This window comes from Vicugna pacos, chromosome 15 (assembly GCF_048564905.1).
Source record: "Vicugna pacos chromosome 15, VicPac4, whole genome shotgun sequence".
NCBI classification, from domain to species: Eukaryota; Metazoa; Chordata; class Mammalia; order Artiodactyla; family Camelidae; genus Vicugna; species Vicugna pacos.
The window spans coordinates 27828453-27842785 of NC_133001.1; the positions used below are offsets into that span (position 1 = coordinate 27828453).

Here is a 14333-nt window from a genome sequence, read left to right on the forward strand (position 1 = left end):
TCTTGTGATCCTCACACATCCAGGTGAAATTATTCTTCCTATTCAATGAGTTAGCCCTGATGGAAAATATTAATTTACCTGAGCAGGTGTATATTGGAAAAAAACCCCAGTGCTGGTAGGTGGAAGTGTTTCTGATAGCTGCCCAAATAGAGGCAGGGCTGTACCTGTGCCTGTGTGTCAGAGACTGAGTGTTATATTTCATGGGGTGAAGGCTGAGTCTGGATTTAAGCAAAGGAATGTAAGAGGACAAACTATAATCCAAATGAATAAATCTATAATGATAGCATTTCAGGCTTCATCAGCAAGGGAGATTTTCTTGGGCAGGGAGAGCCTCTCACTGACTCCTGCCTGGTACCCAGAAACCAAAGCATCTGAGCCCAGACTAAATGCTACTGGAGAAGGGAGAGCCACAGATAAGACAGTGAAGGCGTGCTTGGTGAACGTGAGTTGGGAATGGTGCCAATGCACATCATCCTTCTAACCGAATGGTTGGCAGAGGTCACCCCTGCTTAAACAACCCGATTACTATCACCCACAGGATAAAGTCTACACCCCTAAGTTTCGCACACAGAAACTACTCAGTCTGAATCCGGTCTCTCTTGCTGACCTTTTGCATCCTTTATTCCCCAGGTCGAAGGCCTCTCTCCAATCCCTAAGTATCCTCTAGGAACCAGTCAAAATGCTGCCTCCTCTGTGAAGCCTGTTCAGATTCACCCCTCTGTGGATATCTGAGACCCCATGCTTCTTGTTTATTTGAATTATAATTTGCTTAGACATTTCCTTTCCTTGGTAAGCTTTATGATCTAGGAATCAGTCCCATATTCCCAGCACCTGGCTCAGTGCCTGGCTCCCCTTGTGCGCTCAGTACACTGAGACGACTGAATAGGGGGTTGAAGGCTGGGCCTCAGGGCACAGTGCTGAGGAGGGGAGGCAGCAGGACCACCACTTACTGTTGCACAGGTTGTGCACTGCGTAATTCTATGATGCATATAGCCTTCTTGAGAGTTCTGCACATAGGCAGCAGCCTTCAGAGACATGGTTCAGTGACCAGAGTCATGGAAAATCCAGACTGGCCCTAGAATCAAGTGACAATGTGAGGAAGTGAAGTGTTCCAAGGCCACAGGAATAGAAGACTTCTCCTTACTTCCTCAGCTTTTTCTGTCCTCCCACTTCTGGAAGGGGAAGTATCAGGGTGATGGATAAACATACAGGTTCTAACGTCTCAGGAAGCCGACCCCAGGCCAGAGGCTCTTTCCTTTTCCCGGAGACTTTACCCTCACCAACCAGCTGACACAGGCATGATCTCCTGCTTCTGAATCTCTGTAGGTCAAAGTTTCTCAGCCTCTGTGCTAAAGATATTGTGGACTGGATACTTTGTTTGGGGGTCTCCTGTGCAGTGCAGGACGTTCAGTGGCAGCTTTGGGCTTTACCCACTAGATGCTAGCTAGCACCATCCCCCCCAAGTTGTGACAACTAAAAACATCTCCAGATGTTGCCAAATGTCTCCAGAGCAGGGTGTGTGTGTGTGTGTGTCTGTGTCTGTGTCTGTGTGTCTGTATGTCTGCGTGTATGTGTGTCTGTGTGTGTGTGTGTATGTTGGGATGGCAAATCACTCCCACGTGGGGTGCAGGGGACTCAAGCTGGTGTTCAGTGCTCAGGGTGAGTGACCAGCTCTGCTGGGGGAGTTCTGGCTGCCTCCGAGGCTACAGGTTTTTCTTAACCAGCACCTGGCACAGTGCCTGGCACATACGAAATGCTCAATAAGTATGTGCTGAATAAATAAACGCATGAGTGAGCACACTCTATTGCTTCCTTCACTGCTCTAATCCCAACTGTGACCATGCACGGATGTGTTTTGTATTTACTGCCCCATCTTCTCCCGCCGGATCGCAAGCTCCACAAGACAGGGCTGATGGCTGTTATGTTCACCAATGCTTACTTAGCATCTGGCACGAGGCCCGACACACAGGAAACACTCAACACATAGTAGTTCATTCAATCAATGAATGGGTGGGAGAGAAGGGAGAGAAAGAAGCAGATGAGGAAGAGAGGGAAGGGAAAGCAGGGAGGAGGAGGGACAAAATGAACTACAGAAAGAGCAGCCTGTTCTGAGGTGGCACTTCCCAAAATATCGTACGTATCCCCCGAGACACCTGCAAAATGATTTTAGGTCTTTTTACCATTTTGATATGATGATGTATGTTAATTAATTATGGCAAGTGATACTATTTTCCAATAATTTCATTTCCCATTAATGAGAATACTACAACATTTCTTTGTAAAATACACATAATTAGGTAACTATTGGAAATTGATGAAAAAACAAGAAAAATAAAGTGGATATTTGGATACAGCAGATTCTGTGACTGTGGCATCTCTTTCTCTTCCTCTCTCCCCCTCTGAACGTTGGGGCATTCTGATGGGCAAAAAGGAGCCTGGACTGGAAGTCAACGTTCCTGGGCTGTCACCCTGGTCCTGTCTCAAACCAGTAGGGCAATCTTTCCCAGGTAAACTGGTCTGCTTACCTTTCCTACACCTCAGCTTCCCCGGCCTCCTAAGGAGGGCAGGTAACCACTTACTTGTCTTAGTACAAGTGTCTCACATTGCAGCAACGGCTGCATTGAGCAAGTACTAAGCATCATCACCTGTGAGGGACTATTTGCAGGGATGGGGACAGTCCCTATTATGTGTCTGAATTCAGCATGGCTGCAGAGAGCTTGAGTGGACACTCTGATCAGCGATGCTGCCGTGGACACAGGGGCACAATGCCTCTCCTTCTCTCTCCTCCTCTCACCTCCCACCCCGGCTGTCACGGGCTCCAGAGCAAAACAGGCCATGAGTGGCAGGTAAAGAATGAGGGTCCAGCCCCCAGAGTATCAGCAGCAGGGGGGATCCCAGCATAGCAGGGGTTGGTTCTGTCCCCCCTGAAGTACTGGAGGACACACACATGCATAGAACTTTCCCCAGGAAACACAGACATGGTGTCCCTTTCTCACAAGAAGAGCAATTTGTCCCAGGCCCCATTTCTCCCTGTATTAGGCCTGGGCTCTCAGGGGATGGCCACCCCCTACCCCTGGCATTCAGCAGTCAGCAGAGCTGGGACAAAGAGAAAGAGAGAGAAAGGAGAAGTGGGTTGCAGGAGAGAGAGACAGACAGGCAGAGGTGGGAAGGCCAAGGGAGCAGAAAGCAGGTGAGGGCTGACAACTCACAGCTTTTAGGATGCTGACGGCCTCCTTGCTGAGCCAGACTGGGTAGAGCACGTCGTCATGGAGGATGGACTCAAACAGATCGTCCTCGTTGTCTGCCTCGAAGGGGGGCTGCCCAGCCATCATCTCATACATCAGCACCCCCAAGGCCCACCAGTCCACTGAAGGGCCGTACTCCAACTCCTGCAGGATCTGTTCAGGAAATGGCAGCGTCAGGGCACCAAAGGCTGCCCCCCAGGACCATGCCTGCACCACCGCACCTTCCTGTGGGGAGGCCCGCATCTTCAATTCCAGCTCGCTCCTTCATAGCGGAGCTGTGTTACAAAAAATCAGGTTCTAAGCCAGCAAATTAGTGACAACTGAATTTGGGAGGCACTCTGTTGGTGGCCATCTTTTCCTAGTCGACACCCAAAGCCTGTCCTCCGGGGGAACAAATTACTGTTTCTTTGCTTGAGCATCGGATGAAGTTCCTGACTTGCATTTTGAAAACCAAGTAACTGCCCTATCCCAATTTTGCCTACAGTGCTGGCCATGTGCCGGAAGGAGGCGGAAGACCAACCAGGAAGTACCCATTTTCACCCCACATTAGGCATTACATTTTCTGGGTGATCTCAAGCCAGTCACTTGACTTCCTCATTTCTCAGATGAAACTCAGACTCTCAGCTTAACCTCACAAGTTTAATTAAGGTGGATGATTTTGAAAGCCTATTGCAAAATACAGAGCTCTATATAATTGGAAGGTGCTACTAAATCCAATTTTTCTTCTGTGAGGTTTGGTCTCAATGTGTATATTGGATGCAGCAGGTCAATGAGGTGTGTGTGGCTCAGAGCAGAAATGATGCTGAGCTGTTCCCACCACTAAGGAAGGGATCGTGAAGTGATGTTTCTATCCTGCAATGATGTTTTCCTTTTATCAATCAGGGCAGGACTGGGCATGGTGCTGCCAGAAACAGGAGGGTGGGTGAGAGGACATCTCTGGCTGCTCTCAGTGCTATAATTCTACAAAGAACTCCAAAAAAAGTGAGGATGTAGAAGAGAATCATGATCAGAGTGCATGCCCTCAAAGAGGGTATTTTGAGGACTTCCCCCAAAATGGCAAAGGCTATTCCAGCTTGCAGGACACCTCAGGCAGGTAACCTCTCAGGTAGCTTGTTTCAGAACAAGGCTCAGTTCTCAGGTTCTCAGATTCCAAGATGGAAGAGGAGGCTGAGCCTGAGTATCTGGGCTTTCCTTGGGTTACTCAAAACACCCTTCTAGAGATTGTAGATTGCAGATTGTTTGGGATTAAATAAAAAGATGGGCAGAAACATTTTGAAAATGGTAAAAAAAGAAAAAAAGCACATTTTAGGAATCTTCTGAATTTAGAGTGAAGAGGAATGTCAGAAAATGCAGCTAACTTCAAATTATTTGGGGCTGGTAACCTGTTTGGCTAGTACCTTTGGTCTCTTAGCCCGGTGGTCAGCACATGGTGTCTGGAAGGTCAGAGTCACAAGCTCCGCTGAGAAGCCAGTCACGCTGCTCTGTTCCAAAGCTAAAACTAGCGCCTCCTTCAATCTTGAAAGACCTAGTGCCCCAACCTGGGCCACAATGGTACCGTCTTCAAGGTCATGGTCATTACTCGTCTCCTCCAGAAAGCTTTCCTGGCTTTCTCCAAACTTTCTTTAATCCTCTGATACCCTAAGACCCTTGCCTATCCCTAAGATTTGGCAGACACTTTCCATATACTACTGTGATTCTAGTTATGTTTTTCAAGTGTCTCCCCAGGGCATCCATAAGCCACCAGAGGGCAGGGGCTCTACCCCGTGAGCAGCCCAGTTCCAGCACTCAGGAGACTGGATGCCATGTGTGCCCACCGAGTGCATCTTCCTGGGTGTGCTTCTTTCTACCCTGGGCTCTGGGGGCCCTGGTGCTAAGGTAGCCACCCCTCGGCCTCGGGGAGGTGGCACAGCTGAGTTTTGTGCCTCCCCAGTGTGGTGGGGAGGTGGCCTCCAGGTGGCCCTGTGTGGACTCAGATAGGATGGCGCTTGGGAAATCACAGAGCAGCCCTGCCCACCCTTCCCCAGGCCCCTCCAGAGCCTTACTGTTTTAGGTGGCTTTTTTTTTTATAAAATTCCTTTGAGGCTTGGCCCTAATTATCTGCTTCCTAATCACCTCATCATGGATGGAGCTGGTGAGAGCAGCAAGGCTCCACACGCCATGGGAGGGCACCTGGTGTGGCAGCCAACCCCTTGACGGATCAGAGCTGGGGTCAAAGAGCCGGCACTGGACTTGATGATGTCAAGCATCACACAGGGCTGGCTGCCATTTGCTGGGAAACTGGGGCCTGGCGTGGAGAAAGGAGAGGGGATGCCATGGGAGTCAGCCAAGGGCATGTGGTGGGAAGAGAAGCCCTGGGGAAGGGCTAATACCTCAGAAGGTGTCTCTGGTTTCAGGGTTAGCCAGGCACCTCACAACCCCTCCTGTTTGAATACAGGCTTATACTTTCTGAAGCATTTCCATGCTCTAATCTTATTAGATTCTCCAAACAGCTTGATGAGGTGGGTGGGGCAGGAACTGCTAGTCCCATTTGGGTCAAAAACATTTTGTGACTTGATTGAGGTCACATGGGGGCATCAGAGATCAGGTCTGGCCTGGAATCCCTACTCTCAGGGCTGTGCTTTTCCCACCCCACTGCCTAACTGGACAGCAACAGGTGGCTGTGATGGAGCCACCATTGACCCCATACTTACTATGGGCCAGGTGCTGTGCTAAATGCCTTAGACGCATGATGTCATTCAATCCTCCCAATGGCCCTTGGTAAAGGGAACAAGACCCTTATCAGTGGAATCTGCCTACAGTAAGACCAGGGATTGTTTGCCATTTCACGTGGAGTGGCGATGCTGGTACACGTGTAGATGGGAAGGAAGAGTGTCTGGGCCCCACTGTAAACAGAGATCTGAGTTGTTTATTATAAGTTTCACCAAGAGATTGCCTTTCATGAAAGCTGTGTGGGTGTTTTGTTCATCATAAAGTGAGTGTTTGTCTTGGGCTGGGCCCTCGACTACTACACTGGGCCATCAACCCTTTGACTCTGGCATCAATTCAGAGGGCCTGGAACCAAGCATTTGATTTTAAAGAGGAAATGAGGAGGGTGGTGAAAAAGCAGGTCCGATCAAAAGCCCTTGCTTTCAGTGATTTCCTAGGGGAACATACTAGCAGAGAGAGACTGAAATCCCTACTCTTCAGATGTTTTAGAATAGAAGATAAAGGTTCCAGTGAGAATTTACCTAATACCACCCTCCCTCGACGACTCTCCTCAGGCCTCCTCATGTCTTGTCTGGGTTATGAAAAGACTCAATCATCCTTCCTTGACTCTCTGCCTTCTGATCTGCCTTGTGATTGCCCATCTTCTTCCTGAGGCAAGTCTGATGATGTCTCTCCTTCCACAGGGAAACCCTTAATCATTCCACAAATCCTACACGATACAGGCCACTTTCCTCAGTCCTTTTTCTCAATCTCACTCATTACTAAGAGTGCTAAGAAATCCTCTGTTCTAGCCACACTATCTTCCTTTCCTTAAAAAAGGCCAAGGATGTTCTCATCTCCTATTCTTTGCTCATGTTGGATGACAAGTTCTTATTCATTTAGTCATTCAACAAACCATTACTAAAAGCCTGATTTGCATTCTGGAGTCTGGGTGTACCCAGATCATAAACACAGCCCCTGCCTTAAAGAACTCAGAGCCCAGGGATGTTAAACCCCACCTCACTCCACCCCCACTCTGACCGTTCCTGTTGTTTTCAGGAGTGCTCCCCACCCCGTACCACCAAAGGAAATCCTGCTGATTCTCTACAACTCAACTCAACCACACTTCCATCATCTCTGAGGTTACCATCTTGTGTTGTGTACCTCTTGATTCTGCTTACTTGTTTACTTATCTGTCACTTTCTCTAGACATAAAGTTCTTTTAGGAGAGCCATGAATATCTTAGTCTATTCTTTATCCTCACATTGCTTTGTGTCTAGCAGGTGCTCAAACAGTGCTCCCTAGAAGGAAATGACGCTTGAATGTGCTAACCCCTACCCACCATGGACAATGCCTGAAGGCGGCTGGTACTTCCTTCTCATCTCACATGTGTCAGAACCCTCCAGACCATTTTATTAAGTTTCTATGACAGACTATGTCTTAAATCTGAATCACATCACACTAAGTATGTCTCAGTCTAGGCAAGACTGACCTAGAGAAATTCGAGGCAAACACTTTAGGATGAATAAAACATCCAAACAACGTTCATGAAAGGCAACCCACTGGTGAGGCTCATAATGAACGTCTCTGATCTCCACTTAAAATGAGGCCCAGTCATTGTCCTCGTCCTGCTGATCTAGTGTGCCAGCTATACAGCATCAGCGCTATACTAGAAACAGCAACTAATTCTTGGTTTTACTGTAGGCAAATAACTGTAGATAAAGCTAATTGCTACCTTTATCAATAGCACTCCTTTGTTCTGGTTATTAACAAGTGAAAATAACGATACAAGTCAACAGCATCTCTTGGTCTTAGTTTCGTTGGTAGTTCTGGACTGGGCTGAGGGAGACTGTTCAGGGAGGACTTGCCCAGATTTGGGGAATGGCCTGTAACTCTCAGTTCACCGTTGTCTCCCCATTACCACCACTTCCTTATGCAGAAATCAGTAAGCCTTTTACCTTTCCTTTTCTCCCTCCTCCCTGGAATCCATCCTCGTTTTCCAGAGCCTCCCCCCAGTACTGCTAGATGACCTCGGCATATGGGGATGGACTCAGGCCTCAGTCCTGGCAGCAGGAGGAGGTGGCCCTTTACCCACAGTCTTACCTCGGGAGCGATGTAGTCAGGGGTCCCGCAGAATGTGGTGGTCGTCACGCCATTCAGAATCCCCTCCTTGCACATCCCAAAGTCGGCCAGCTTGCAATGACCTTCTGCATCGAGAAGGATGTTGTCCAGTTTCAAATCCCTACAAGATGGGCCAGAACGACATGGTTAATGCCTCCCTCATCCCAGGATGGTCCTTTTGAGTTGGACAGATGTGCACACCTCAGGGAAATCTGCTACAGAAAGGAAAACCTTTGAAGAAGCTTGACCTGCTGACAGTCAGCCTCAGACCAGGGCTCTCGCCCAAGGGGTCAACCCTCAAAGGTGACTCCATGAGGGGGGAGCTTCTGGAACCTCAGGAATATTTCAACACAGCTGAGGTTTAAAAGAGGCAGCAGCTATTTACTGAAGCCCTACGAAATGCTGAAATTCATATTACTTTTATCTTGATAGGAGAGAAAGAAGCAACTTACGCCCTTCCCTTCATGAGTTTATGGAGATCAGCTGGAGGGACAAAACTGATACCTATTAGCATCAGTGAATCAGATAAAAACCACGCAGGAATCAGGTGTGACTTTATAAGGCGCTGACTATGTGTACTGCTATGTTTCAGTGGGGGAGACCACTGATGGCTGATGCAGGCAGGGAAGACTTCGAGGAAATGGTGCTCTCAAGAGAAGCTTGGCTAGGTGGTAAGGTTTGGATAGACCATGAAGAGAAAGGGGGAGGGGGAGGGGAAGGCTAACACAGTCAATGCAAAAGGCAGAGAACTGGGTCCCAATAAATTGTGAGGCAAGACAGGCATGTTGAAACCAACCAACCACAAAGAGCCTAAAACACTGGGAAGACGGGTTTGAAATTCAGGCTGAGGGGCTGCAGGTAATGGAAGCCTGGCCTACACCAGCACAAAGTATTTGCAAGATCATTCTCCTAGGGGCAAGCAGGCTGGGTGGGGGAAGGGCCTGGTGGCAGGAAGAGAGAGACACTGGTTGCAATAACCGGGCTCTACAGAGTTGGGTGCTTCTGTGCAGGGAGTGGGGGCCACAGGGGCTTGCCGGCCTCAGCCAGTGAAGCTCTTACATGGCCTGTTTGGCAGCTTGGGGTTCCACATAAGATTGTGTATAAAATCTATGGCTCGGGATAAGAATTTCCTTACCAAGTATGCACATACCAGACCTGTCCCACAGAAAGACCCAGACTGTTGGATGGAGGTCCTCACCCTGGGTCTCTCTCAGTAGCCACTCTGGCGTGAGGGTGGGGGTCTTGCAAAGAAGGCCGACTCTCCCTGCACCCAGAGCAGTAGTGGCCTTTCTCACAAGCCTGCTGACGTCTGGACTTGAACTCCAGCCACCATCAGGAATCCAGGCCTGAGTGCAAAGGTGGGGCCGGAAGCACTCTAGGGCTGGCCTGTCTTGCACCCATGGCCCCATTTCCGTGTACAGCTGGGACTTCTTGACAAAAGAGAAAGCACATAAAATGTGCTGCTCTAAGCAAATGCTCAGGAACTACAGAAAGAAGAGTGCGCCTGACCAGCCAAGCCTCTGGGACCAGAGCTCCTCAAGTCCCCTCCCTGGCCACCGTGTATGGTCAACATTTGGCTCTGGCTAGGGGAGCAGTGAGATGAATACAACTTGCGGGCAGGTGGCCTGGGTTATAATCATGATTGGGGTGTGATCCTGGTGCACCCTTGCTGGTCTGTAACCTTATCTGTCAAGTTGGGATGGTACAGTCCTGATGCTGTGAAAAATTACTGTGATAAGGTGTGTGAGAGCAGCAGGCCTTTAATACCCTTACATCCCCCTCCTTAATGAGGAAACTGAGAGGGAGCTGGGTGTCTGCAGGTGTTTGAGCAGGTGAGAGGCTGACTCCTGGGCCCCAGTGAGTTACACACTCTCTAGTCTAGAGTTGCCTTTCTAAGACTCACATCCATGCACCATGATCACCATTGAAAAATTCACTCTACTAGTAACAATAACACGTGGAAAGCGCCTGATGGTCTATAAACCACATCCATGTTCTGAGCAACACTGAGAGTTAGGAAGACTGCCACCGCAGGACAGTGGCAGAAATAAGCACATGGAAGCTGGAAGAAGGTAAGTGATTTCTGCAAGGTGACAGGGGGCTGGTGGGACTGGGACCTGAACCCCACCTTGATCAAGATCCTGCATGCCATTGGTCAAAGCACTCTCTTTTGGAGGCTTGGTTATGTCATAGGAAGGACTTGCTCTCTTGTGTATGAATGGAAGAGCCACAGAAGGTTCTAGGCCAGCCTGAATCTTGCCCTTGTTCTGAAAGTTACGACTCAGCATTTCTGGCCCAGCAGGCTCAGCTTTTCCCTCTGCTCGGGGCCCCTATTCAGGGCACAAGAAGGTGGAATGTCTTCTTTCTCCTCACCTCCTGCTTTTCTGCCTGTGCCCCAGCCCAGATGCACACCAGCCCTTGGCTCCTTGGGGAAAGCAGCTGCCCCTGTTGAAGGCCCAGGGGGATTACCAGGGCCTGGCATGGACAGCGGCCCCTCTGCTGTGGTGAGGGAAGGCACCAGGCCAAAGCCTTTCTTCCTTTTTTCCCACCGTCCTGTCACTGAGGCTTGGAATCTTCCTCAGATTCCCCCTCCACTGTCTGGGTGTCTCTAAACTCCAACTCCCCATGTGAAACCGGGTCCCAAGGAAGAGTTATTGACTTACATTCCTGTCCTCTGGAACAGAAAAGATTAGCACAGCTTGAATGGCCCCTGAAGGTCAGAAAGGCCACTACTTCAACTTGCCAAGTCTGATAGGTAGAAATTCTCTCTCAGTATATTCCTAAATTTTTCTGTAAGTTTGAGCATTTTTCATAATTTTTTTCTGTATTTTTTCCTGCAAATTGTTGCCCATTTTCCTTTTGTGGTATTTGTTTTTAAATTGATTTTTAGGAGTTCTTTCTATATTAGGAAACAAACTTTGTGGGGGATAAGAATTGCAAATACTTGTCCCAGTTTACTCTTTGATTTCTGACATTGTTTATGGTGGTTTTTGCCAGGCCAATCTCATTTATGTTTTATGTAATTGATTTGATGTGTAATTTTATGGTTTTTGTTGTTTAGGTTTTAATTCGAAAGGCTTTATTTGACCCATTTCAAAGTTATAAAAGCATTCTCCCAAGGTTTCTCCCTAATACTTCTGTTTCCCTTTAATAAACGTAAATCTCTGATGTAACTGGAGTCTGTCCTGATAAAAGGTGTGAAGTGTAGATCCAACTTTGTTTCCAGATATCTAGTAAGTTGCCTCAATCCCATATGTTGACTAGTTTCATCTTTCCCTCATTGACTGAAATGTCACCCTTATCACATAATGGTATTAAATGCCCATTATATTTGCATTCATTTCTGTACTCTTCATCCTATAACATTGATATGTACCTCATTTTTAAACTATCATAGGTTTATAATACGTTTTAACAGCCAGTAGATTTGGTGCCCTTTCTTCTTTTTCAAAATTTCCTGGCTACTCTTGCTTGTTTATTTTTCCATATGAACTTTAGAATCATCTGCCTAGTTAAAAAAAAATTCCCAGTGATGTTTTTTATGGGGAACATGTTTCAAGTTATAAATTAACTCAGGGGGAATTGATCTTTTTATGATGTTGAGTCTCTCTATTCAACCACATTGTTTGTCTTTCCATTTGTTCAAGCCTTGTCTGTGTCCTTTAGGAAGATTTTAAAGTTCTTCCCTACAGATCTTGTACATTCTTGTTACATTTCATGGTAGACTGCTGGTTGTCCTGATATTCATTCTCCCTTTCTGCCTTAGTGAGAGAATGTTTTCGTTCAAGTCATGCACACAGTGATGCAGTTTAAAACGAGACTTCAAAGCGTTCCTTAGATAGAGCTGGGTGTGGTTCTGTGACTAAGTTCTAGCCAATCAGCTGCATGGAAGTCTCCTTAAAAGGGAGAGTCTTACCCTTCCTTTCCTTTCCTTCCTCCATCCTGTTGCCTGAATGAGGATGTCTGGAGTCTTAGCAGCCACCTTTGACCACAAAGACAAGGACCACGCCCCTGCAATGCTGCCCACCTCCAGAAGACATTCATAAGAAAAAGAAATAAACTTGGATTTTATTTAAAGCACCGTTATTTGGGGTTAAATGCAACTGAATCCACTCCTAAATAAACCAAGTTATTATTTTATATTTCAAATTCCTATTGGAAACGGGGTCTTTTCGTCTATTGTATCTCCTGTCAGGTTGCATATGGATATATGAGCCATTGATTTCTACCATTATGAGCCCTGCCACTATACTGAGTGACTTTCATTTTTGTAAAGGAATTTTGCAGTTGACTCCTCAGGATTTTCTAAATCATCTAGAGTTAGTGATCCTTTTAACCTCTTCCTTTTCAGTGATTATACTTCTAACCAATGTCTTCTATCTGATTGTGTTGACTAGAACCTTGAGAACAATGGTGAGAGGTGAGCACCTCTGGTAGTCCCTGATTTTAAGGGCGGTCCCCCTCCCAGCATTTCCTCCTCAGGCAGAATACCTTTAACACAGCCCTTGTCTCTTGGCACCTGGATCAAAGGCTACCTTACTGTATTTCTCCACTAGACTGGGGACTTGGGAGAACTTCCACGGAAAGTCTCTTCCTCTACCAGCTGCTGGAAGTTCAAAGGGGCTGTTTGTGGCCTGGAGGGAAGAGGGCAAGGAGCAGGCCATGTGTTCTCCCTCTGGTCCAGAGTTTCTCACCTTTGGCACACTGGAGCTGGACAGACATTTGGGGCTGGATAATTCTTTGCTGTGTTGGGGCTGTGCTGTGCCTCACAGAATATTCAGTAGCATCCCCGGCCTCTGTACGTTAGATACTATTAGCAAACCCCACCCATCAAGTTCTGACAAGCAAAAATGGCTCTAGACATTGCCAAACATCTCCTTGCAGGGCCTCTGGTGGACAACTACTTCTCTAAGTCTTAAACAGTGATCAAGGTTCCAAGATGGTCTGACCCCAATTATGAAGCCAGAGAGGGATTTGGGAGCCATGCTTTGGCTATCAGGGAAGGAAGCATCTGCCTGGGGTGTCCTCTGCCATTTTATCCTGAGAGACAAGAACCCTGCCCATGCCAACCCTGCTGACATCAACCCACTTTTCTAAATGTATGAGGAAATGGAGGCTCAAAAAAGGTGAGTCCCTTGCCCAGGGTCTCAGAGCTGGTAAGAAGCAGTGCTGAGTTGACTTCACATGGCTGCCCTTGACTACCTTGTGCCAAATGTAAGACCCATGAGCTGGAAATCTCCATCTGCTGACTGGACCCAAATTCCTCTGGGCTGGGAAAGGAAGGCTTCATGGTGAGAAGGGGAACACAGGGGCAGAGAGGTCATAGTGGCTGACACGGAAAGACTGATTTAGAGGCAGGATGGTATGACCAAGGCTCCCTTGGGGTAGGAGCACAGATCTCTTCCAGAAACTCAAAAGACACCAAGAAAAGAAATGCCCTAAAAACATACTTTTTTTTTCTTTCTCAATTCTATAAAACCTATCTGAGGGGAGGGGAGTCAAGGGAAAGACCTAGCTGTTAGTTTTAGGAAGAAAAAAAATTCTCCTATGACCAACTGCACTTTGTTGGGTTGAAGAAAGGGAAAGGGGTCTGTAAGTAAAAGCAGATCTCTAAAGTGAGTTTGCTGTGAGCTGGGGAAGAAGATGTAAAGAAGGTCTTTGTATCAAGGACATCCACTGGAGATGGGGTGAGAGCAGCAGAAGGTTTAATTATACTTTTAACAAAAGTATAGTTTTAACATGACAAGGAATCAACTGTTGATATCTCTAGAAATATGTCCACAACAATTTGATATACAGATTTCGGCTTCTAAGAATTGAAGGCTTACACCCCGCAAGGCTATCTATACAGCTAATGGCTTATGTAGAAGAAGTTGTAGGTGCCTCTGTGTTGTGATTTGAGATGCTGGGTGGGTCTCTCAACTTCTCTTTTCCTGATAGGCAGTGAGGCCATTGTGAATCTGAATCCTAACTCTGCAACTTTCTAGCTGGATGATGTTGGGCTGGTATAAAATATCTTTGGGACTCAGTTTCCTTACCTGTAAAATGGGGATAACACTGCCATGATTGAATGATGTAACCACTGGAAAAGCTCTTGCATGGTGCCAGATACACAGTAGTTACCCCAAGAACTCTGTCCTCCCCATGCATCTCCAATAGTTATTTCTTAAAATACACATGTCCTGTGAGGGCAGGTCACTAGATCCTTTGTATAGTATACTTACTTTGTGAAGTATACTTATTACCTCCTACTGGGTATAAGTCACCAAGATAGACACTGTG

At 47.2% G+C, this 14333-nt stretch overlaps 1 protein-coding gene across 1 annotated transcript in view; it reads right to left on the reverse strand.

Moving 5' to 3' along the window:
* The window catches only part of PRKCE (protein kinase C epsilon), a 472021-nt gene that overhangs the window by 24657 nt on the left and 433031 nt on the right, over positions 1-14333 (reverse strand). Inside the window, exons 12-13 of the mRNA XM_006216450.4 lie at positions 8034-8172; positions 3210-3398 (exon numbers count right to left, since the gene is read on the reverse strand). Coding sequence (XP_006216512.1) covers positions 3210-3398; positions 8034-8172 — 328 coding nt within the window. The remainder of the gene's footprint in view (positions 1-3209; positions 3399-8033; positions 8173-14333) is intronic.